The sequence below is a fragment of the Rattus norvegicus genome, chromosome 2 (genome assembly GCF_021556685.1).
Source record: "Rattus norvegicus strain SHRSP/BbbUtx chromosome 2, alternate assembly SHRSP_T2T, whole genome shotgun sequence".
Classification (NCBI taxonomy): Eukaryota; Metazoa; Chordata; class Mammalia; order Rodentia; family Muridae; genus Rattus; species Rattus norvegicus.
This window is the reverse complement of record NC_141535.1, coordinates 237,758,934-237,783,332: the sequence shown is the minus strand read 5'-3', so window position 1 is coordinate 237,783,332 and position 24,399 is coordinate 237,758,934. Positions and strand designations below refer to the sequence as shown.

At 44.5% G+C, this 24,399-nt stretch overlaps 1 protein-coding gene, 1 long non-coding RNA gene and 1 pseudogene across 3 annotated transcripts in view; all 3 read left to right on the top strand.

Annotated features, from left to right (window-relative positions):
* Nucleotides 1-5,185, top strand: part of Dnase2b (deoxyribonuclease 2 beta) — a 35,447-nt gene extending 30,262 nt beyond the window's left edge. For both annotated transcript variants that reach the window (NM_021664.3, XM_087631804.1), the window contains 2 exon segments: nt 2,436-2,633; nt 4,592-5,185. In NM_021664.3, coding sequence (NP_067696.2) covers nt 2,436-2,633; nt 4,592-4,932 — 539 coding nt within the window. In that variant the 3' untranslated portion in view covers nt 4,933-5,185.
* Nucleotides 5,186-17,717: 12,532 nt separating this feature from the next.
* LOC147996610 (uncharacterized) lies at nt 17,718-22,441 on the top strand. The gene is made up of 4 exons (XR_015677126.1): nt 17,718-17,813; nt 17,895-18,010; nt 18,342-18,527; nt 21,448-22,441. It is a non-coding gene; the product is annotated as an uncharacterized LOC147996610 (long non-coding RNA).
* Nucleotides 22,442-22,868: 427 nt separating this feature from the next.
* On the top strand, nt 22,869-23,555 carry LOC134485809 (small ribosomal subunit protein eS12-like; annotated as a pseudogene).
* The last annotated feature ends 844 nt before the right edge of the window (nt 23,556-24,399 follow it).

The following is a 24,399-nucleotide window of genomic DNA, read 5'->3' as shown; positions in this document are numbered from 1 at the left end:
CCCCCACACCCGGGTGAGACAGGGAGGAGCTTGCGCATGCATGGAGAGGGAAGCAGGGGTCATGTAAGTGAGTGTGCCCCTTCATCTGTAAGTCTATTTATAGACGTCTTACACAGTCAGTGTGTGCTATGGTGAAACCTTGGGCAGGAGCCCTTACTTAGCTAGCCCCAGTTCCCAGTCTGTAAAGGACATTGTTGAACTTGACCAGGATAATACTTTCAAATTAATTCACGGCCAGGTGAGGAACAAAAAAATGGAGAAGAGAGATACTGCTTGAGGGGTTGGGGATTTAGCTCAGTGGTAGAGCGCTTGCCTAGCAAGCGCAAGGCCCTCGGTTCAGTCCCCAACTCCGAAAAAAAAAAAAAAAAAAAAAAAAGAGAGAGATTGCTTGAGTCCTGGACAGTAACAAACTTGGGTGTTGGCTTTCCCTCTGATCCGTTGGGAAACATAAGACTACTCACCACCAGAGATCTCTGTACTTCTTACAAGGAACTAGAAACAGTGTTGGGGAGGGGGAATAAGAGACAAACCATTATTTACAAATGGAAGTTCAATGTTCATTGTTTTTTTAAATTTCTTCAGGGGTTGGGGATTCAGCTCAGTGGTAGAGCGCTTGCCTAGCAAGCGCAAGGCCCTGGGTTCGGTCCCCAGCTCCGAAAAAAAGAACCAAAAAAAAAATTTCTTCAGACAAAATGTTGCCTCCCCACCACCAACATCACACCTCAGCACTATATAAACTTCTGAAATCTCACACTCAAATAGACCGAAATACTTATATTTGGCAAAGTATGGAGTGTAACACAAGGTGTAGGGTTTTGACCTCCAGGTATAGGAAGCTTAGAAAATGTTTCTCACCCAATTTTAATTTTAAGTCCTTGTATTAGTTGGTTCTCTAGAGGAATAGAACTGATTAAAAAATTGATTTATTATATATATGATTTATAAAATATACATAAATTATATGTAAACATATATATGATTCATAAGTACATTATATAATTTATAAACATACATGATTTATTAAAACACATACATGTATGTGTATGTATATGACTGTCTACCAACTAAAAGTTCAAGAATCCAATAGTTATTCAGACCTTGAGCCTCAGCTCGACTACTGTATGTGGCTGAATCTGAAGAATTAAGCTCTAATTTCAGTGAATGACTGAACTTGATGACATTAGGAGTGCAGAAGGCAGGCAGCCAAAGAGGACAAGCTTCTTTCTCTCATGTCCTTCATGTATGCTGCCTCCAGAAGGTGCGGCCCAGATTGAAGGTAGATCTTCCCACCTCAAAAGATTTAAATTAAAGGTAGGCGTTCCCACCCCAAATGACTCAAGAAAAATCCGTCCCAGTTTTCAACTCCGGATGTAGTCAAGTTGACAACCAAGAAGAGCTGTCTCATCCCTCATTTAACTCCTTGGGTTTCTACTCTAATGAGAGTGGCCGAGCAGTACAGAAATGAGATTTACAATGAGTTTATTACTCTTCAAGCTGAATAATTGGCAAAGGAGTTCTCTCCTCCTGCGTATGTACATAGAGGAAAGAAAACAAGAGCCTCCGAGGCAAGACTGCTACCTAAGAATCAATTTTAACTCCAGCTTCTACAAGCTTTATAGTCAAAGGCATGTGGCCCCGAGTCTCAGCTAATTCATGTCAGAAATGAGGCTGTCAGCAGTAACAGAATTTACCTAATAATGTTATTGCGAGGATTCCACGAGGAAAACATAAAACTCAGCCTGGGGAGAAGGCTTGAACAAACTGTTTGCCAGGACCTAAGTTCAAATCCCCAGACTCCACATAAAGTCAAACATAGTACCATTGAATCCGGCATCGCTACGCTCCCACCTGAAGAAGAGAGGTGGAAACAGTAGCTCATGGGCCAACCAGCCTCAGGTATGCAGTGGCGAACAGCAGAAGGACCATGTGTTAAATAAAGCAGAAGACAAGGGCTGATACCTGATGTTGTCCTCTGACCTCCACACATGGCAGGCACATGGACCAACATCATACATACATACATACATACATACATACATACATACATACACACACACATACATACATACACACATATACATACATAATACACATACATACACATATATACATACATAATACACATACATACACATACATACATATATAATACACATACATACACACATATACATACATGTATACATATACATACATACATACATACACACACACAAGCATTATACATTCCCTCCCCCGAAAAGAATAAAAACTACGTATATCATGAAAATATGTATGGAGAGCTCAGAAGGCTTCAATTACATTAACCACAAGGCATTCAAAGGCTGTTGCTTTTTTAAAAAAAGACATTTTAATCTTCATAAAAATTCATAATTCAGGAAGCATTTCCATTTATGCTTAAGTTCTCAACTCTTCCTTTTTGTCTCTTGGTTTAGATTCTCAGCTCTTGGTCTTCCAGCCAAACATCTACAGCTGTTTCATCCCAAACATCTTTCGCTGGGAACTCATCCACATGCCTCAGATGTGTGCCAAGTCCAGTGCCTCAAAGATCCCTAGCCGGCGCCTCACTGTACTTCAGTCAGCCCAGGGTCTAAACTTCCTCCATTTTGCGAAATCAACTTTTTATACTGATGGTATGAACGGCTATCACCAAAGATAGTGTTGGAAGGGATCGTTGTGGATCGCTTAGAGAAGACACTCTGGTTGTACGGCATAGAGATGTGGGAAAGAGGGGAAGCTAGAGGTGGGAGAAGGAAGAGACAGCTCAGGTACCAACTGGTGCGTTTCCCTGCTCGTGTGAATGGTAACAGTCGCCAATTCGACTGCAGCACATTTCGGACACGTTTATCAAAATGGAAGCTCAGTTTCAGATTCTGCTGGCCATGAAGCCACAGCTATTTCTGACAATGCACTAACATTCCCTAGACAGTTTTCATGAGCCTTCCTCATTCTCAAACCCCTTGTCCAACTCTCCCTCTCCCTCTGCCTCTCCCTCTCCCTCTGCCTCTCCCTCTCCCTCTGCCTCTCCCTCTCCCTCTGCCTCTCCCTCTCCCTCTGCCTCTCCCTCTCCCTCTGCCTTTCCCTCTCCCTCTCCCTCCTTTCTTCCCCTCCCTCCCCTCATCTCTCTGTGAGAACAAGGATCACAAGGGACCTATCACTTCAGTGTCACACCCCTCACACTTCTCCTTATGCTTTTGTACCTGGATTTGTACATTCCAGCATTCCAACAGCTTCCTTACACCAACTCTACCCCATTCTGTCGTCAAAATACCTTGATAATTTTTCCACTGGATGTGCGTTCCCTCTCAAGCCTCCTTCGCTTACAGGCTCTTTCCTTGTAGCTCACAAGCTTATTTAGAAGCTGCCCCTTGACTCCAAACTGCCAACTCTCTGGTTTTCCTTTCTCCACCCAAACTTCTTTTAACAATCTCAGAGGTTTCGGCAGCTTGACCCTCTTCGCTCTGAGTCTTGCTCCTGCCCATAAACAATCTCCAGGCAGGAGCGCCTGTCTTACATAACCTTGTGGTGGGACATGCTTTGTGCTTTCTTCTTTCCTGTATACAGTACAGGGAGTTTACTGAACACCTACAGCCGACGTCAGAGCCTGGAGATCCAGGAGCTAACGGGATAGAAAAGGGCACTGCCGGCCGCTGTGCTGATGAACACCTTCCCTTCCTGGGACGTTCTCCTTCCCTGATTTGGGGAACAGAGCCTCTTGGTCTCCTCTCTGGTTTATCGAAGTCCCTTGTACCAGACCTTCCTCCCTGGGAGATGAGAGTGCTATGCTTTTTGCTGACCTCTGAGTTTCGTGATTTCCAAGGCTGGATCCGCACCCCAGACTTGGACACTAACAGGTGTACGCAGTAGGGAATGGACTGTTCACACGGAGACGGTAGTTACACCAGATGCAATGTGCCAAATTGGTCTCCCCATCTCCCCCAGGTACCCACTCCTTCCTTCACATTCTATACAGTCCCAAGACATCCCACACTCCATTCCCCATCCTTCCACACCACCAAATCCATCCAGGTTCAGGTCACATTCACCACATGCTCGCCAACTCTCTATAGTCACCACAGTCCACACCAGTGTCCTTACCACAGCTGTGAACATCTCATCTTTCCTTCCTCCTCTGAAATCCACCCTTCCCAATCCATCCTAGACAGTATCTCTCAATTGACATTTATGACCGTAAATTTGTCTCTCTTCATTCCCGACTAACATTTTCCTAAAATGCCCCCACCACTGACTTCAAGAAAATCCAATCACAATACCCTTCACAAATACCCTTGAAAATGCTTCTAATTCTCTACCCTTATTATTTCCAGAAGTCTTTTCATAGCTAAAACATATACTGCTTTCTTTGTGTGGAAGAGAAGGCATCCAACATCTTTATGATGTGACAATAATAACTTTTGTTTGAACATTGCTTTAGGAAATGTTTTTCCATCCACTGTGTTAGAATGTGGTCACGTTGCTACTATTACCAAGTGCATAGGACCAGGGTGACGGGAGCTTTCTACCCCCTGGGGACTTTTCATTGATTAATCTGGTTGACCTCATTTATTATTCATCTCCTCCTGATCCCTAGACATCTTTGCAGCCTGGATAGCTCAAAAGCTGAAGGTGCATTTGCTGGTAGAATCCTGGCAGCGAAAGAACCATGAGCTTCCTTCAAACTGTTCCCTGCCTTACCATGTCTACAACATCAAGGCCATTCGGGGACCTCTGCAGTCCGACTTCCCTTCTCATCACGACCATTCCAAATGGTGTGTTTCCACAAAGGACTCTCAGGCTCGCTGGACCTGTATTGGAGACCTAAATCGGAGCCCACATCAAGCCTTGAGAAGTGGAGGATTTATCTGTTCGAAGAATCGGTACATTTACCAGTCATTTGATAGGTTAGTTTCCCATTATGCCTCCTGTAACTAAGCTTGGGGGAAGGTCCCACCCACTGCCCTTAAAGACACTGGCTCTGGGACATCTTGCCTTGGATCTATTCTCCATATGTTAAAGGTTTCTGAGTGTCCTAACATCTCATCCAATAAAAAACTATGAGTCCACATTTACCATTCTGCGTTCACATCAGGAGAAATCTGAGCCATTTGTATTTATCAAATTAGAAATCCAAATCATGGTATGTAAATAGCATGGGGGAAATAGAATAAAATATTTTCTTCCACCAGTGGTCTATCTTGTGGATTAAATTTCACCTATCCCAAAGCAACCCTGACCGTTCCATTTGAAGAAAATAAAAGTGTTCCTTCCCTTTCTCCCTCTCTTGCACACTATTTGGCCATATGTCATAGTACCCATAACGTTCCTAACCACACTGGTTTATAGTTTAGCCTTATCACCTTTGCAGGCATTCTTTACTGCTAGTCTATTCTTGAGCCACTCACTTGAGTTCACTGTAAAATTTTTTAAAATTTTTTTAATCTATAACAGGGAGATCATATCCAAGCATGATATGAGTCAAGAAATCGCAAGACTTGGTTGCTTAATAGACTGTTGGGATGTGGGTTCCAAGTTCAAATGCTCAGAGTCATGCACAGTGGTTGGCATTGTAGCTAACAGAACACTAGAGGAAGCCAAGCTTACAATCCCAGCTATTCAGGAAACTGAGGCAGAAAGGTTGATCACAAGTTCAAGGCCAGCTTAAGATACAAAGTGAGTTCAAGGCCAGCTTAAGATACAAAGTGAGTTCAAGGCCAGCTTAAGATACAAAGTGAGTTCAAGGCCAGCTTAAGATACAAAGTGAGTTCAAGGCCAGCTTAAGATACAAAGTGAGTTCAAGGCTAGCTTAAGATACAAAGTGAGTTCAAGGCTAGCTTAAGATACAAAGTGAGTTCAAGGCCAGCTTAAGATACAAAGTGAGTTCAAGGCTAGCTTAAGATACAAAGTGAGCTCAAGGCCAGCTTAAGATACAAAGTGAGCTCAAGGCCAGCTTAAGATACAAAGTGAGTTCAAGGCCAGCTTAAGATACAAAGTGAGTTCAAGGCTAGCTTAAGATACAAAGTGAGTTCAAGGCTAGCTTAAGATACAAAGTGAGTTCAAGGCTAGCTTGGGCAAGTTGGTGAGAACTCACCTGATAAAGGGTGCAAAACGGCTGAAGATGTATCTCAGTGGTAGACATTTGTACAGCAGGTGCAAGGCCCAGAGTTCCACCCCTCCCTCCACTGCAGTGAAGTGCAGAGGAAAAAATGCCAGTGCCACTTGAATTGGACCTCTGCCCAATAAAAGATGACACAAAGAAGTTTTATGAATGATGTTTAGGGAAAAAAATAGGTAAAGAAAGAGTGTGAAAACACTGTAAGTACAAACACATGAATTCAACGGAAATAGATGTAAGTGAAGACCCAAACGTGTCAGAATCTTAGTTTCTCTTTCTGGAGTTATCACCAGGAAATGCATGATATGCAGAAGGACAGAGACTTGGTTGCTTAATGGACTGTGGGATGTGGGTTGCAAGTTCAAAAGCTGAGAGTTAAGCAGAAGTCATCAGACAGGGGTCCCGCGCTTAGTGACTGCGAAGCAGGCAGCCCACATTCACGACCCACTCTCTGACTTCATCTTCATAGCAGTTCTTCTCAGCAACAAGTTACTATCCCCATTTTAACAATAAGTCAACAGAGGCTTCCAGAACTTCAAACACTCGCCTAGTATAACGGAGGTCTATTTGGCCTCTGAAGCTATGCTCCAAACGGAGATTCCAGAAGACAATAAAGGAAGTGGCTAAATATAGGATTGAAACTATCTTGAGACCTCAACAAGGACCAAAGCTGGTAGGGCCTAACAGGCTGCAAAAGGTTCCTTGTTTCTGTGTCAAAATCAAGTACAAGAGACAGGTATTTAGGATGCTGTCTGCCTGCTTGGGAACAATGCTTTGGTTTTGCAGAAAACACCCGAGTATAAATAATCTCTGTGAAATGGGTTGCTAATGGGAGGGTGACAATGAGTCCAGGTGGAGAGGGTCAAAACTGACCCAGCAATACAGCAAAGGATAACCAAATGTAAAGAAAGCTCAACTGGAAGGATTCTATTGAGCTAAAACTATACGCTAGGCTTAACTGTCTCCCAATATATCCCATGCTCACAAAAAGAGATAAATAAAAGTAGGAAGACAGAATAAAGTCAGATTATACAGAAACAAGAGTGTAGAAGCAGGAGAAGAAAAGGAAGGTGCTGGCCCACTACAGACACACTCCTGAAGGGCATGACTTCCTCCTCCTCCTCCTCCCCCTCCTCCTCCTCCTCCTCCTCCTCCTCCTCCTCCTCCTCCTCCTCCTCTTCTTCTTCTTCTTCTTCTTCTTCTTCTTCTTTCTTCTTCTTCTTTCTTCTTTCTTCTTCTTCTTCTTCTTCTTCTTCTTCTTCTTCTTCTTCTTCTTCTTCTTCTTCTTCTTCTTCTTCTTCCTTCTCCTCCTCTTCCTCTTTCTCTTTGTCTTTGTCTTCTTCTCTTCTAAAACTTTTTATTGATTCTTCATGAATTTCACATCATGCACCCCAATCCCACTCATCTCCTGTGTCTTCATACCCACCCTCCACCTTTGCAACCTACCCCTAAAAAGAAAAGAAAACAAACAAATACCATCTCACCATAGAAGCTGCTATATGTCACGGTGTGTCACACAGTACACCCTTTTGCCCAAACAATTTTACTTGTAAATGTCAATTGCAATGGGTCTATGGTCTGGATTGAAGCCTCTGGCTTCTGTTACACTATCAATACTAGATCCTCACCGGGACACTTCTCTAATATCCTGTTGTTGCCCTGTGTCATGGAGATCCTACAGCTTTGGATCTGCAGGGCCAGCCCCTTCACAAACTCCAGAAGTTCATAGTTCATATATGTTGGGGTGGGACACCTCAGAGCTCTGGATCTGGCCATGGGTGAAGTTGAGTTGGTCATCCTTATAGCTCTCCCATATGCAGGCCACCAGGGCCAGCTCTCCAGCTTTGCTCAGACAAGGGGCCAGGCCACCTTTTCTGCAATCCTGTCCTTGGGACCAGCTCTACTGTGCTGAGGCCACCAGAGTGAGCTTTATTATCCTGCCCATATGAGGGGCATGGCCCTGCTTCCCAAGTGCTAAAGCTCTCTTGCTCTGTCTCATTCTCCCATCTTCGGAGCCAATGACATGGTTTCTAATGAGAGAGAGATGGAAATATTTACCCTCCCTACAAAAGAAAAGAAAGGGAGAAAAGGAGCAACCCTATTGGTCTCAAGACTGGAAGGAGGAGTTCTGTCTATGTTTCTTTGTGTTGGTAATTTGTGTGGTGGAGTTTAAAGGCAATCACAATGCTTTACAAGGAGCAAGTCATACTTTCTCAAGCACATCCCTCTGGAAGATCTGGGAGGTGTCTTTAAGGAATAACATCATTAGAAGGAGTCTGAGATACCTCAGTGGTACCACAAATGTTTTCACTAACTTCTCTTTGGAAGAAAGGGGAGAATATAGGACATTATAATGAATTAAATTTAAGTCCTAAACTATGGTTTAAATATTGGAACAAGAGCAAGCACAACGGCTCACTGGGTAAAAGTCCCTGTCTAGTAAACTTAGCAACATGAACTCCGTTCCTGGAAGCCACAGTGGAAGCAGAGTCCCAGCTCCCAAAAGTTAGTAAATGTGTGTGTGTGTGTGTGTGTGTGTGTGTGTGTGTGTGTGTGTGTGTTGAGAGCTTAAGATGGTTGTTTTTACTAATGTAAAGAATGCTGGACTTTGTGTTAGGAGGACAGTGTAGACACACTACAAGAAGCCTGAGAGCATTGAGCAAATGCTCAGCTCCCCGCCTCGGGCATCAGCTGAGTTCCTTGTGGAGCCCAGCGACTCTCCTTGGTCATATATGTTCTGTGACATTGCCCTATATTTTTTCACTAAAAGGGAAACCTAAGTAAGTCCATCCTAATTAAAGATACTATTACTATGATGAAACAGGGTGAGCAAAATGCAAGTTGGAGAGGAAAGGGGTTTTTTTTAGCTTACAGTTCTGCACCATAGTCTATCACAGACATAAGTCAGGACAGGAACTCAAAGCGGGAACCTGAAGGCAGGAGCTGATGCAGAGGCCATGGAGGGTGCTTCTTACGGGCTTTCTCATCATGGCTTGCTCAATCTGATTTTTTTATAGCACCAGGACCAGCAGCCTAGGGGTGGGCCCACCCATAGTGGACTAGACCCTCCCATAACAACCACTAATTAAGAAAATATTCTATGGGCTTGCCATAGCCCAATCTTAGGAAAGCCTTCTGTCAACTGAGGCATCCTCCTCTCCTGTGACTCCAGCTTGTGCAAGTTGACATAAAACTCACAATGGAACCCTTGCTCCTCTTCAGACCCCATCTGCCCACAGGTAGAAGCAGCAGTGACAGAGTGGGTTTGGTACCAAACCTTTCCAACAGAAATAGCAATTGGGACATGGAGTATACACTCATCGCGTCCCAAATATAAGTGCCTTACATACCAACATACAGCATGGATTAAGGCAGACACAAACCTGACCATTGCAGCATGGGGTGGAAAAATAAGTTTTCATAGGAAGCAGTGGAAAGAAGTTGGCGAGATGAGATGAAATGAAGAGTTTATGTTATATAGACATTTGTTAAAGTTGTTACTCAGCTAAAAGAATTCTTGATTGACTTTCGGCTTAATACACTGGCAATTCAATCAACAACCAACCAACTCCCAAGGAATAGATGTACTAGTTAGACAAAAATCCCAACTCTGAATCTGACTTGTGAAAACAAAGACCCTTTGGGTTAAATAAAGATAATAGCATCCTCAGCTACAGGGGCATCTCAATGGTTGTGGGGTTAGAAGACTGTGAGAGCAGAGGACCTGGTCTGGAGCAAGAGTAAGGTTAAAACATGTCCAAACCTCATCTGGAGACCTACAGGAGTAGGACTACTTCCTCCCAGCTCTGTTCTGCATGTCCTGTCTCTGCCACCCTAGAGGTAATCACATAGTCTGATGGCCAGGTTAGCACTCTACCTAACCCACACCCCCCAACTCCCTCCCATCCAACCCAGGAGCTAAATGGTGCCTGGATACCCCCAAGGGAAAAAATGAGGGGGGTGGGGATTGATAGTTAGAAAGGAGAGGTTGAGTAGACTTCAAATTCATGAGATCTGAGATAGAGCCATAAAAGAAAATACGGCTTGGTGGAAGAAGACGCTCAAAGGGAATCCGGTTCAAGATGTCAAGATGAGACAGTGACTGTGTGAATTCTCCCCTAGGAAAAGAAAGGAGCTGCAGAGACAGCTACACAGCATCTATTTTACAAGCTCGACTATGCCTTGAGTGACCTGAATAGCAGCTGTTTACAAAAAGTGCTATGGTTAAAAATATTTTATGGGGCTGGGGAGATGGCTCAGCAGGTAAAAACACCACTTGCATAGGCTCGACAACCCAAGGTTAGATCCCAGTTGCTCATGTAAAAGCCAGACAGAGTAGGGCATATCTGCAATCCCAGCCCTCCTGTGGTGAGAGGAGGGGGCGGGAGGCAGAGTCAGTAGAATCTACTGGAAGCTCCTGGGGTAGCTAGCCTAGGATGTAGAGCACAGTTGTCAACAAGGGAAACTGTCTCAAACAAAGTAGAAGAATGCCAGAGGTTGTCCTCTGACCCCCACATGGGTGCTGTAGCAGGAACACACCCTCACACACATCACACACACACATACACACACACACACATACACATACACACACATACACACACAAACACACACACATAAACACACACATACACACACAAACACACACACATACACACAAACACACACATATAAAAAAGATACACACAGGCATGCATAAAAATAACAAAAATCAATATTTAAAAATACTTATAGTCTTACCAGAAACTAACAGTAATTTATGAAATCTCGACTTAGGAAAAAAATCATTGTCTCCTTTCTTTCCAGTGAAGTAGCTAACATTTGACTTAGATGTAGAAAAACGATCAGAAATAATTCAGTCAAGATTTCTATAAAGCATCTTCAAGACAACAAGTGCCCTACAATTAAGTTATATTCCCAGGTCAATAGGTGAAAGTAAGGACATCTTAAAGTGGTGACCCAGAAAGCAGACAAAATCGCACCCCAACTAAAGCTGGCTAGAAGTTAAGTCTCAAGTACATCTCCCAGCCTGAATCTTCCGTGATCTCAAGAACCGGGTCATAAGCATCAAGAAAACTATCATCTAGATAGCCCGCAGCATGAACCAGCTTGTCTGTGAGTCAGACATCTCAGAGGTGATGCTGACAGAACCCAGAAACTCATGGGAGCTGGGTAAGTATTCTACCTCTGAGTCCAAATCCTGACCCAGACATCCCTGGAGGCCACACTTCCATTCACGACGAGTTTTGAGACTGACTCGTTATAAAACTGTCAAAGGTATAGTATCCTCGGATGGTAACAATCAAAGGCCTCTCTTGGATTAACGTGGTCAACACAATAACTTGGGGTGAGGGAGAGCACGGCCCAGCGAACCCACACACTTGTCGAGGGTAGCAGAAGTGGGCTTCCGTCAACTGGGAAAGACTCCGAACGCTTTTCCAGTTTAACCCGAGCGATATTTTCTGTCTCAGGGACTCTAATGAGCAGAGGAAAGATAAATGGCCTCTGCTCTGTCCTCACGGTTTGCTCTGTCTTTTGTGTTTTCAAAAAAAAAATGTTTTTAGCTAACTGCTGCACTTTGAATTTTAAGTGTCCCTCAGATGTTCATGTGTTAAAGGTGTGGTTCTCAGAGATGGAGTCCTTGGAGGAACTTCTAAGAGGTGGGGCCTAAAAGTCATTGCTATAGCCATGTTCTGAAAGTAAAAATGGATAAACATCGTATTCCCCCTTCTCTTTCCTCTCCCTCTTCCTCTTCTTCCTCTCCCTTCCCACTACACGGTGAGTAACTTGGCTCTGCAATGTGTCCCTACCAAGATATGCATGATCACAGTATCAAACGCAATGAGACCAATCGATTACTCACCTGAATTCCCAAAGCTTTGAGCCAATATAAGCCCCGTTTTCTCAGGTATCTGTTACAATAGTGGAGAGTTGACACCGTGATTTGAGGTGAGCATTTGAAAAAGCTATTGTTGCCCTGTCAGGGGGGTAAGAGGAAGAACAGATCCAGAAAAGATACCGAGATCGGCTTCCCACGGGATCCCACGCCGTAATGGGTTAAATCGAATAAAAAAACGAAATGTGTCAAGGGTAGGTGTGACACCCAAATAGAACACAGTGGTCACCAGAGAGACACGGGGTGAAGAGACGTGTGCTGTGTAGAACATGATCTAGGGGCTCCAGCAGAGGTCTCAGCAGGGCTGACAAGGTGAGACAGGCTGGAGTAAAGGAATGGAGAGGGCAGAAGACATCAGAAGGAACTGTCCTACTCTCTCCTCTGCTGGTGGTAGAAGTGTAGTTTTACAAGAACTACAGAAAACACCAAAAACAAAAAGTATTGGGAAATTACTAAGACGAGCCAGCTCCAAGGATGATAGAAGGAGCAATGGGAACAGTTGAAAGTGTTTGTTCCCAGCCAGTCTCCTATGGGCAGGCGAGGGATCGTCTGCTGTGTGAGCCGCTGACGGGATGGGGCTGCCGCTTGTTCAGTTTGTTGCATAGAGGCTGGGGTGAAGACATGGAAAGCTGAAGTAAGTGTGCTTCAAACAGAGCACAACCCTCTTGTGATAGCTACGAACACTGGATCTACCTCTAGCTTGTCCCCTAGTGATTCCACCGACCTCTTCCACGGAGACACGAGATGTCATCCACGACACGTCATCTACCGCTCTTCTCCCCTGTATTTCAAGTGCAGCAATTTAACCATTTAACTACCACCCCACCCCAAGCCATGCACTTGCTTCTCCGGTTGTCTAAATATTTCCCTCCAGATGTGTCTGCTGGGCATCATTAATGTCTTCAATATTAAAATGAATTTTTGCCAGTGAGGTAATTATAGAAATGGGGTGTCTGTGTACTTCGGCCTTTCTCTAGGTTATACTTGATGTTTGCTTCATAAAGCTGAAGGCCCCAGTTCCAGGCCCATTGCAATCATTCTTAACTTCTTGGTGAGTTTATCCCTGAATCACTATATGGTGACCTTTTCTGTCCCTTTCTACAGGTTTGACATCTGTCTCAGTAGATCGGCCGCTGCCCATGTAGCTCCCATTTCAACATAACAGCACATTTTATACCTCCTACTTTCGCCTCTATGTCTTCAACAATGAGATGGCAAATGTACCCAATGACAAAGCTGTGACTCGAGGAAGTGACTGTGGGTGGCCGAGTCCCTCGGGTCTACAGCAGTACCTTCTTTTCTTCTTTACTCCATGTTATAGGACTCCAAAGGACAATCCTGACATGACATCCTGGCCCCAAGCCAAAGCCAATGGAGCAAGACAGGCTCAACATGCAAGGCATTTAAATAAAAGTGTCCGTATCTTACTTCCAAGTTAAAAACAACCGCATCCCCACACTCACAGCCCAGGCTATGGCGAGTATCTAAGAAGCGTTTACTTATGTGGCACAAAACCCACCGAACACTGGCGAGGCGCCTGCAAGCCTTTGTGTAGGAGTAGCATCCTTTTTCCTTCGGATTTCTTTGCTAGGGGTGCCCCAAAGGTGCTTGCCGAGCGCACTGGGGCCAAAAGGATGCCCTGTGTGGCGCACATAACAGCCCCTTGGCCTACATGATGAGACCTTTTAGAATCGTGTTCTACCTGGGCCATTGGGAAGCCCTGTGATGTAACCAGACTGGGAAATGATGTCTTACCTAACCTGCCAGCACTTGTGTGAATACACTGCTTCCCTAGTTAATCACTTTCAGTGAAGAGGCAGCCAGGCCTTTTAGTGAAGGCTTAGAATGTCAGATACTCTGAAGGCTGAAGCAGGATGACCGTGAGTTAACGGCCCAACTGGGATCCCTAGTGGGTTCTAGGCCCAACTGGGATCCCTAGTGGGTTCTAGGCCGGCCCTGGCAGCCTACTGTGACTTTGTCTCAGAATAAAAAAAGCAAAAAGAGGCTGGATGTAGCTCGGTGGTAGAGTGCTTGCACAGCATGGGAAAGGCCCTGAGTTCATCCTATCCCTTCCTCTCTTCCTTCCACCCTTCCTGCCACTTCTCTTTAGAAATGTTTTTAGAAGCCACACACCAGCCAAATGATGAAATCACCTCATCCTTCTGCAGCATTGACCCATGTCCTGTGACTCTGCCAAATGCTCTCCCAAGCAGCCGCATGCCTCCCCTCTTTAGGCTGCCCTGGGTAGAGAACAAGATCAACTATCTCGAGCCCCACTTCCCCCTTCCTTGTTAACTGGCTCCTGTTCTCATCTCTTTCTACACAGACCTCTCCACACAGCCTGTTTATTTCTAATACTACTCGATTTTGTTGCTATTCGGGATTGTCCATATTTTCCCCCAAGCTCTTTGAATGGAATGTTAAATGTATCCGTGTTACTTGAATCAATTAGAAGTGCAACCCTCGAGAGCCCGGATGAATCCGGGAGACATCACAGCACTGGTTAAGAGTTTCAGAATCACCCAAGCTTGTTGCCAAACGCTACTCCGTTGACCTCGAGCAATTACTAGCCATGTGACCTTGAACAAATTACTTAGCCTCTCCATGCCAGTTTCCAAATGGAAAAGCAAGTATGATCATAAAAGGGATGAGGTAATTAAGGAAAAAAGTTCAGGGCTTAGCATTTAAAATATTTCCTCTGTCTTCCATTTTTATCTGCCAGGAAAGCCATCACTATGAACTATACTAATTAATCATGTTAATGTAGAGGTTCCGGGAGCCAATTCTCTGAGCTGCATTTTAATTACTCAAGTGCATGAAGAAATCCACCTAACAGATTGCTTTAAATAGAATAGAGACATTGGCAATACTATTTGCCCCCCAACACACACTTTCCAGGCTGATGGTGTTTTCTCCACAACAGATAAAGAAAATCTGGTCAGTTCTACTTTGTCTCACACCGGAAGAATCCATAAATGCTCTCTTCAAATGCCCTCAGCCACACGTTCCCAACATTGCATTAACACCTGACTAAAGGACAAGGTTGCAATTATTTGCAGAGCAAACGGGCACGCGGCCACGACCGCATGGGAGGCTTCAGTTCCAGGGAGGCTGTCCCTGCCTAGCTACATGCGCTTTACTTGACTCCTCAAGGACTTGGTTTCTGGTTCATAAAATAGAGGCAATTAAGGAAAACAATGCATGTAAAGTCTGTAAGCAGGTACTCAGAGCGTATGAAATCCTTCTTCTGCTCGGTGGGAAACGTTAGCTGAATCAGAGTGTGTGTTCTGACCGGGGTTGCTAAGATACACCATCTCACGTACACACAGAGTCTGAGTACAAAGACGGACTTTGTATCTGGATGTTAGGCAGGCAGGTGATGTTCAACAAACATCTGATCATTTGCTTTGGCTCTGATAGAAGTACTTTGTGTACCCACTACCAAGCCTAGGATCATCTTCATAACCTTTGCAGGCAGGGAAGCTCCTGGTTTTCTATGTCTCCAGCATCCTATCTCCTTCAGCAAGGTTTTCTTAATTTCCTGTGGTACGGAACCCTCTGCAGAAAGCAAATGCTTTGATGCATTTGGATTTCTGCTCAACCACTAGCTGTAGGATGATAAGGTAACCGGAGACAGAATTAAGGAGTAACTCAATAATTACCTTAAATCAGTACCGATACCCTAATGATGTGTTTATATATCATCTAAAAATCGAGCAGTTGTCTTCTTCAGTCTGGAGCAAGATGGTTAGAATAATCTTTAGAAGCTATTGACTCATGAGGAAGGTAGGCGCTTTGCTTTGGAGACAAGGCTGGTCAAAGGGAATGGGTCAGCCAAATGGCCGGAATATGTGTTCGAGATAGGGTTGAAAGTTAGAGCAAATCAAGAAAATAAAAAGCCCATCAGTATTTTTTAAGACTTGTTTTATTTTTATTTTGGTGTGTGTGTGTGTGTGTGTGTGTGTGGTGTGTGTGTGTGTGTATGTGTGTGTGTGGTGTGTGTTTGTGTGTGTGTATGTGTGTGTGGTGTGTGTGTGTGGTGTGTGGTGTGTGGTGTGTGGTGTGTGTGTGGTGTGTGTATGTGTGTGTGTGGTGTGTGTGTGTGGTGTGTGTGTGTGGTGTGTGTGTGTGGTGTGTGTGTGTGTGGTATGTGTGTGTGTGTTTGTGTGTGTGTATGTGTGTGTGTTTGTGTGTGTGTGGTGTGTGTATTTGTGTGTGTGTATGTGTGTGTGGTGTGTGTATGTGTGTGTGTATGTGTGTGTGTGTGTGTGGTGTGTGTGTGTGGTGTGTGGTGTGTGGTGTGTGTGTGGTGTGTGTATGTGTGTGTGTGTGGTGTGTGTGTGTGGTGTGTGTGTGTGTGGTGTGTGTGTGTGGTGTGTGTGTGTGTGGTGTGTGTGTGTGGTGTGTGTGTGTGTGTTTGTGTGTGTGTATGTGTGTGTGTTTGTGTGTGTGTGTGTGGTGTGTGTATTTGTGTGTGTATGTGTGTGTGGTGTGTGTATGTGTGTGTGTATGTGTGTGTGTGTGTGTGTGTGTGTGTACATGTATGTGAAGGTTCCCTCAGAGGAGAGCATCAGATGCCCTGGAGCTAGAGTTTCAGCTAGCTGTGAGTTGCCTACTGTGGGCGCTGGGAACTGACCTGAAGGCCTCCTGAAGAATAACATGTGCTTTGGACGTCTGAGCCATCTCTCCAGTCTCCTCAACTCTGTTCCTAACATAGCTTTACATTAAAAAAAAATACAGTCATTTATTTCTTTTTTAAAAAATGCTTGCTATAAAAGATCATAACTGCCCCTAAGCAACAGAGAAAACTCAGTGCAACCTGAAAGAGGAGGTCAGCAGTCGGCGGGTGACGGGACGAGAGACAGGAAGCGTGATAGGCCAACAGAGACGTGCAGCAAGTTTTGGAAGATACATGAAGGCATGGCTCTTTATTTGGTAGCGTTTACAAACACATATACACTTGGAAAATTTTTTAAACCATATTCTCAAATGATAATACTTGACTGTATATAAATTATTCCTCTAAACACTTAGTTACTTTAGAAACTACGGTTTCTTTCATCCAAAGACTTGGTGTCATACACTTACATACATCTTACATGCCTTTTACTGTACATTCCAGTGTGTATTTACAATGGATAGCATCACTTGTTAAATTAAAGCTAGCATGATTTTTACTTATTTTATTTCCTTCCCCCTTACCTGAATGTGTGCTTTACTATCCAAGCCAGCCACAAAACCCCAGAGGGAATCTTGGTCCGGGAAGGGAGAGACAGGAAGCTGCTTGGACTATCACAGCCCTTGGGATCTCGTTATTGGTGACTTAACAGCCATTACACACTGAGTGAGTAAGGCCTTGCTATATAAAGACTGTGTTGCCGTGCCTGCTTGTTGGTAATTTAATGGCAACTGATTGCTGAGAAACCCACTAGAGGCTCCTGCTGATGTCTGTGAATCCAGCCCACTTGTTTCTGAAAAGGTGGTTCAATCTATATTTTGGTGCCTGTCACACAATTCTCTGGACTTTTGACAGATACATTAGGAGAGAGGGCTCAGACAGGAGGACATTCTCAATGTGTCACCCAAAGACAAAGGCAGCGTTTGCCAGGGTTTAGAATTCTGAATCCCTGAGAACTAGATCTGTCTTGCCGGTATAAGACCAGAGAGGGTAAGGAAGGACTCTGGGTACAAAGTCAAACCAGCCCTGCTGTTTCTGTGGCTGCCAGTCTGGAGCAGAGGCTGTTGGACATGTGTTACACCTGGCCCTGCCGCTGACCCCGGGAGTGCCCGCCACCATGTGAGCAGGTAACTGCAGCCCAGGGAGGTAGTATTTTCAGGTGCTCGAAGTAAACAAAGAATTCTAACTATGGCATAATCTGTCTCTAGGATTGCTGGTTCCTGGAGACCAGGAAAAATAGCTCGGGAAACAGCCACTTTCGGTAGGGACAAAATCAATTCCTCTCAAATGACAGAAAAGCAACAGGCTCAAAGCACTGAACTTGGTGAGTCATGTAGGCCAGTGCCCAGTAGCTCAGAACCATCTGTAGATAAAGGCTTAATCAGAGCTTCCTGGTGAGTCAGTTTTACACGTCTTTGAGGAGGAGGAGGTCTGGGAACCAGGGACAGGCTGGTCCATGCCGTATGACTCGCTGGATTTTCCCCATATTCAGGAAGTCGGCTTGTAGCTAAATTTTAGCTCCTTCCTGATCCAGGTGGGCAGGAAGGCCTGAGTCCTTTGGGGTCATACCTGGGGGGTGGGGGAAGCCACCAACTTGGACTGGCTGTCCCTGTGTGTTTGTACCTTGGGGATGTTTTGAATCTCTCATTCTGCAGGTGTACACAAGACGAAGAAGTTGGAGCACAGTGACAGAGAATGACAAATGACAGGGTAGGAACACAAAGCTCTTAAGCGCGGCAGTCTGCAGCCATTTAGCTCTGGCCTGCAGCCCTGCGTGCGCAACCCAGACACTGCTGAGGGCACGGCTGGATTGTTGCACTGCAAGATGATGGATGTTCAAAGTGAGTTATGAAGAAAAGGTCAAATTGTGTTCGGAACATTCTGTTTAAGAAGGGCAAAGCACTCCATAAAGCATCTTAGAGAAATTACTTTTCAAAATAGAGATGTTAGATTGGCAAGTTTAGACTGCGTTGTTCTGGCTTTTAATGCCATCTCTACTTAAAATATGTGATTTACTTCAGGTTACAATGTTAAAAATCTCACCCAAAGATAATTGGGGTTTTTTCCCTTCATGTTCTTTCTGATGTATGAACTATGCACACATCGGCTATGCCCATTTACATACATATATTTGTGTGTTGTTTAAAAGATGTTTCCTCTGTGTGTGTGTGTGTGTGTGTGTGTGTGTGTGTGTGTGCATCACATGTATGAGTTGGATCCTTTAGAACTGAAGTTACAGTTGGTTGTGAGCTGTGTGGGTGCCGAGAAATGAACCCAGGGCCTCTACAAAAACATCAAGTACTCTTCACTGATGAGTCATCTCTCCAGCACAAAAGTGTGTGTGCATGTGTGTGTGTGTGTGTGTTATACGACATGTGTATGTGTTATGTGATATATATGTTTGTATGTGTATATGTATGTGTGTATGTGTGGTATGGGTAGTATGTGTGCATGTATGTATTGCGGGATGTGTCTGTTGTATGTATATATGTATATATGTGTAGTGTCTGTATGTATGGTGTGTGGATGTATGTGTGGATATGTGTTATGTATGTATGTGTGGTGTGTGTGACATGTATGTATGTGGGGTGTGGGGGGTGGTATGGTATGTGTGTCTTCTGTATTTTAATCAAATGTCACCACTGCTTAAGTTGCTCTCCTCCCATAGCTCCCTCTGCACTAGATCTGTTCTCCACCACACAAACATGGTGGAATCTTTCCCGCCCAGAAATTAAAACCCAGCCTTAGCTCTCCAACACTAGCCTACACCTCCCCTTCCCTTCACAACCACTCCAGAAACTCTCTCAGTCACATGTTAATGTGTCTTCTCTTGCTAACACTCAGAGCTTTTGAAGGAACAAGCCTTGGTTACAGCTTTGCTCACTGCACCATGGTTTGCCCCTCTTGAGCCCTCCTCCCTGTGGCATGGCCTGCTTGTCTCTCTCCTCTCTCCTGTCACCGTCTTCCAAGTTTTCCTTTTTTCCACATGAACTCAAGTTGTTTTGCTCTTCGTTCTGTCCAGGACCTCATCTCATTAGAAATACTGTCCCCAAGCAATCTAATCCACTATTGATTACTCTGATGGCCACCATATTATACTTCTGATGCAGTTCTCACTCATATGAGACTTTGTACAAGACGGTGTACAGGAACACACGGGAATCCTATCTGGGGGGAAACCCAATGCATCCAGTAATGTAACTTTGGGGACATGAGGACCTTTTCATTTTCTTCCTTCCTCCATTCTTGCAATCACCTCTACCCTCAACTCCACCTCCTCTGTGCTATTCCCCATGTGACGTGTCCTGAAGTATTTACAGTGCTGAGAGTCTTGCTTTGCACTGAGCACTTCATACTTGTGAAATCGTTTCATGACTATGACAAGCTGGAAGGCGGGAGCCATTCTCTCCTCTTCTGAAGGGATCAGGACTGAGAAAGGGTGAGGGACTTGCCTAAATGCTCATGACTGGCACGTAGGGAGCCAAGATTCCACTGCTGCGTCCCAGTGCTCATCCAGACTTGCATGGCAGCTTTGGTCTAGTGAAGAACAGGTTTGCAGGTCTCCTGCTAAGTATAAACATTCTGCAGGGATTTTTCCCAGGATGATATGGAAATACTTAAAAGCAGGCTAGGGAGCTTGATGGAGACTGTTTTAGCTTACTCAGAGAACCGGCTTATTGCCTGGTCTCTGGTCTGAACGGCAACAGCTTGTGAGATAAAAGGTTATGTAGGATTAGCGATGTATCTGTGGCAACGGTAAAGCCTGAGCCACTCGGGAATTAAATTTACTGCCCGACTTCATTAGCACCTGAACCTCTGAGCTAACTGGCAAGATCTAATCCCACTCCGCACGGTTCAGCAGCCACACACGCCCCATTTGCCCCATTTGTGCTCTTTAATCCATTGTTGTTGTTGTTGTTGTTGTTGTTGTTGTTGTTGTTGTTGATGATGATGATGATGATGATGATGATGATAACAATTTCAAATTAAACCCCCTACTGCTATTCAGAAACACAAAAAGATTTACTATGGGGAAAAAAAGTCAGCCATTTCAGAGTTTTGGTGAAGAAGATGTATGATTTCTTAGTGCTAACCAGATTTCCTTTTCTCTTAAAATGTCCATACGATTTTTTAACAGTGGGTGAGGGGAAGATTCCTGACAGGGTGTCCAATCAGGTGTATTATTTGAATAAGAATGGGTGCGTGTTAAAAGATTTAGTTGAGGCATCGCGTCTAATTCTTTCCTTTGGAAATGTACTTGTGAAATAAATGACATAAATTTCTCTGAATCAAATAAGAATTTTAGGAAGTAAAGGGTTTTTTTCTTTAATCTTTAATATCTCTGCCCGAGAGCTATTATTATTCTCAGTGAGAGAGCAGAGAAATTGTTCTAAAAGTATAATCCTTTGAAAAAGAATTATCTCCATTTTGGTACCTCTGTATTATTGGTTTGAGTCTAGATATATGCAGATATGTCTGCTAAGTAGATATAAATGTATCCACAGAGTTATGCATGTATATATGGAGAACATACGCTCTGTCAAGCACAGCCTACGGGCACAGATATTAATGAACCAAGAGAGGTCTCTTGTATGACTTGCTCTGTAGAAATATACTGGCTTGATTTTTCAAATCCATTGTGCCTCTTCCTCTTTATAAACTATGGAATGTAGAAAGAACTATACAGAACATAAATGTTTTCTTCAAACTCAAAGTAGAATCCAGGTAAAAGAGAGCCTCTCTTCTCTCGTTCTCACCCAGGGCCTGTAGCAGAATCCTTCCAGCCGCCTCTGAGGACATTGTGTCCCTATTCCTGTCTCCTTGAATCAATTCACTCAAACAAAAGGTCATCGCAGACAGCAACCCAGTCTGGCTGATTTGACCATTTTAAAGAAAATGAGCAAATCAGAGTCTTTGTTTCTATATCAAGAGGATACTGACCTGTGTATGCTACCACCCCAGCCCCCATTAGCGCTTTTAACACCCTCATAGCCTCGAATAAAACACCCACACCCCCTCACTTCCACCCCACCACCCACGGCACCCCCTGCCACCCCCAATCAGAAAGTGACTGTGCGGAACAGAGAAACAACAAAAAGACAGCCAAGGACCCCTTCCTATGGAAACACGCCTCAATTATACTGGCAAGAATAGCTATTTTAAAAAATAGCAACCACGAGGGAGAAAATGTATCGATTTTTTTCCCCATTATTTTTTTCCTCCTGTTGCTAGGATGTAGTCATTATTAAAGAAGACTTGTTGCCTGGGTGAAAAAAAATCTTCCCAGAGGAAAGGAACAGTGCTCCCCCTGCTGGCCAGAAACACAGGTTGTTGGATTTGATTTCTGAGGTGCTTTTATTGTTGTTGTTTCTGTTGGTTTTGTTTTGTGTCCTCCACCCCCAAGTTTAAAACAAAACAGATGAGGCGGTTAAACACTTTGATCAGACAGCTTCGGATTTCACCTGCAAAATTATATTCCCAGGATTTCAGAAATGCACATGAAAGAATCTGGAGAGGTTCCCCCCTTCTTCCAGAGGACGAGGCATGAAGGAAATTTGTCAGGGCTCAGGTCTTCTGCCACGTGTGACTCTTTACCTCTTAGTTTTTTAACTGTGGTGAGCCTGGCGCTGATTTTAGTTATTCGGCCGTCAGAACTTGTGGGAAAACCCAAGAAAAGAAAGTACTTGTATTGCTAATGAGTAACTTTTGATGACCACTTAATACTCATAATAAAAGAGAGAGAATTCCATAGAAATGTGGGTTTCTTTCTCCCTGGGAATAATTGATTTCTGACATGAAAACCAAGGAGGGGCAGACGTGGGCCCATACAACACAGATGAACAAGGAAGAACACTTTACTACACCAGCCCACAAAGCTAGTATCTGACGGAGCCCAGCTCCATAGCCAGAGTGAAGAATTATTAATATATTAATCTGTGCGTCTGAGGTACAGAGTACCCTGGAATTGGTTTAGTCAGCCAAAGAGAGGGTGTGGGGAATGAAAGGGGCTGATCCGGACGGACATTTGGGGTACACCACCAACACTGTTTAACAGTCTGTTATGGGAACTGAGTCAGGGCACCCAAAGACTCATAGGGACAGATTATCGGAAGACAAGAAGATTTCGGAAGAGCAATGGGCAGTGTCACAGGCAAAAGGAAAGTCGGGAGAGATGAGCCCCAATGACCTCAAGAGAGTCTCGGTGGAAATCCAACTTTAATGTGAGGTTACATGATAAACAAGAAAGTAAAGACAATAAGCAAAAAAAAAAAAAAAAAAAAAAAAAACCAATAACAATAATAGTAACATAGTAACTGTGAAGAAAACAACTGGATAGCACGCAGGGAGAGGGCACAGAAGCTGTTTCCTAAGGTTAGCACACTGGAGACCGAAGCCTATAAGGAAGAGTCGCTTTTTCCGTGCACCCTTTGAGCGGAGGCAGAGGCTCAGGTGCGTTCAGGATTCAGCGTCAGCCATAATTCACCACCAGGGCCGAGGAAGGCATTGCTCTAGAGATGTAGTGGACCTCAACACTGCACTACCAGAGGCGCTGAAGACCACCCTCACCCACGACTGGCTAGCACGTGGCCTTCGCGAAGCTGCCCGAGCCTTAGACAAGCGCCAAGCCGATCTCTGTGTGCTTGCCTCCGACTGGGATGAGGCCCTGTACGTCAGGCTGGGAAGGCACTTTGTGCTGAGCACCAAATCACCAAGGTTGGTAACAACAAGAAACCAGGGGGATGGGGAGCCTCTGTAAAACCGATCCAGAGGGGAAGCCATGGAAGGTGGTTGGTTGCAGCTATGCAGTTGGTTAAGGATGTGGTAAAGAGTCTCAGGCCAGGGATGTCATCGAGGAGTACTTGGAATGAGTGAAATGAATTTAAAAAAAAATGGCTTAAAGAAAAAAGGAGAGCCAATGAACGGGGGAGATGAGGGAATGCCTGATTGGTCTGTGGGGTTCAAGAGAATGTGAAGAGAAAGCCACATCGCGATCAAGCATTCAGGCCGAGTCCCGGGAGGGAGGAAGCGTGCATTTTTTTCAGGGAGCACTAGAAGCTAGGAAAGAAACGCCCAAGGTGTTGAGTGGAGCTGGTGAGTTAGGGATGGCGGTGCGGGGATGAAAGCCTTGGAGCCTGGTCACATCTCCACGGCAAAGCAGGGCTTCAGCTATAGATATCCGAGGAAAGGGAAGGAAAATGCTCTGTTAAAATCGTAGATGTCATGGGGTGAGAAACACAAGTGTAACCAGGGCAGCTTTTCTATGCTCACCTTGTTCCTGAGGTCCCTGGAGGTTTATATTTATTAATAAATGCCTAGACCTTAAGCTAGGCGTATTCCCCTACTAGCTCCTAACTTATATTAACCCATTTATATTATTCTCTGTCTGTCACGTGGCTGGTTAGTTACATCCCCATACATCCAACTTCCTCCAGCCTGGGTGGGGAATCTCCTGCACCGTATTCTTTCCCAGAGTTCTCTCTGCCCGGAAGTTCCAGGTTACTATTCTGCCTCTTTGCTATAGTCCATGGGCTTTTTATTTTAGCCAATCCGAAGGTGCCTTAGGCAGGCAAGGAAGGACAAACACGCATCTTCACACAGTGTACAAAAACATGACTCCAACACACCAGTCAGTGGGAGAGTTAGCTGGGAGGAGGGGATCAAAGTTGGAAGCTGGGGTCTGGGAGGGCTTTGAGAATTCCTGATCTTGGGAAG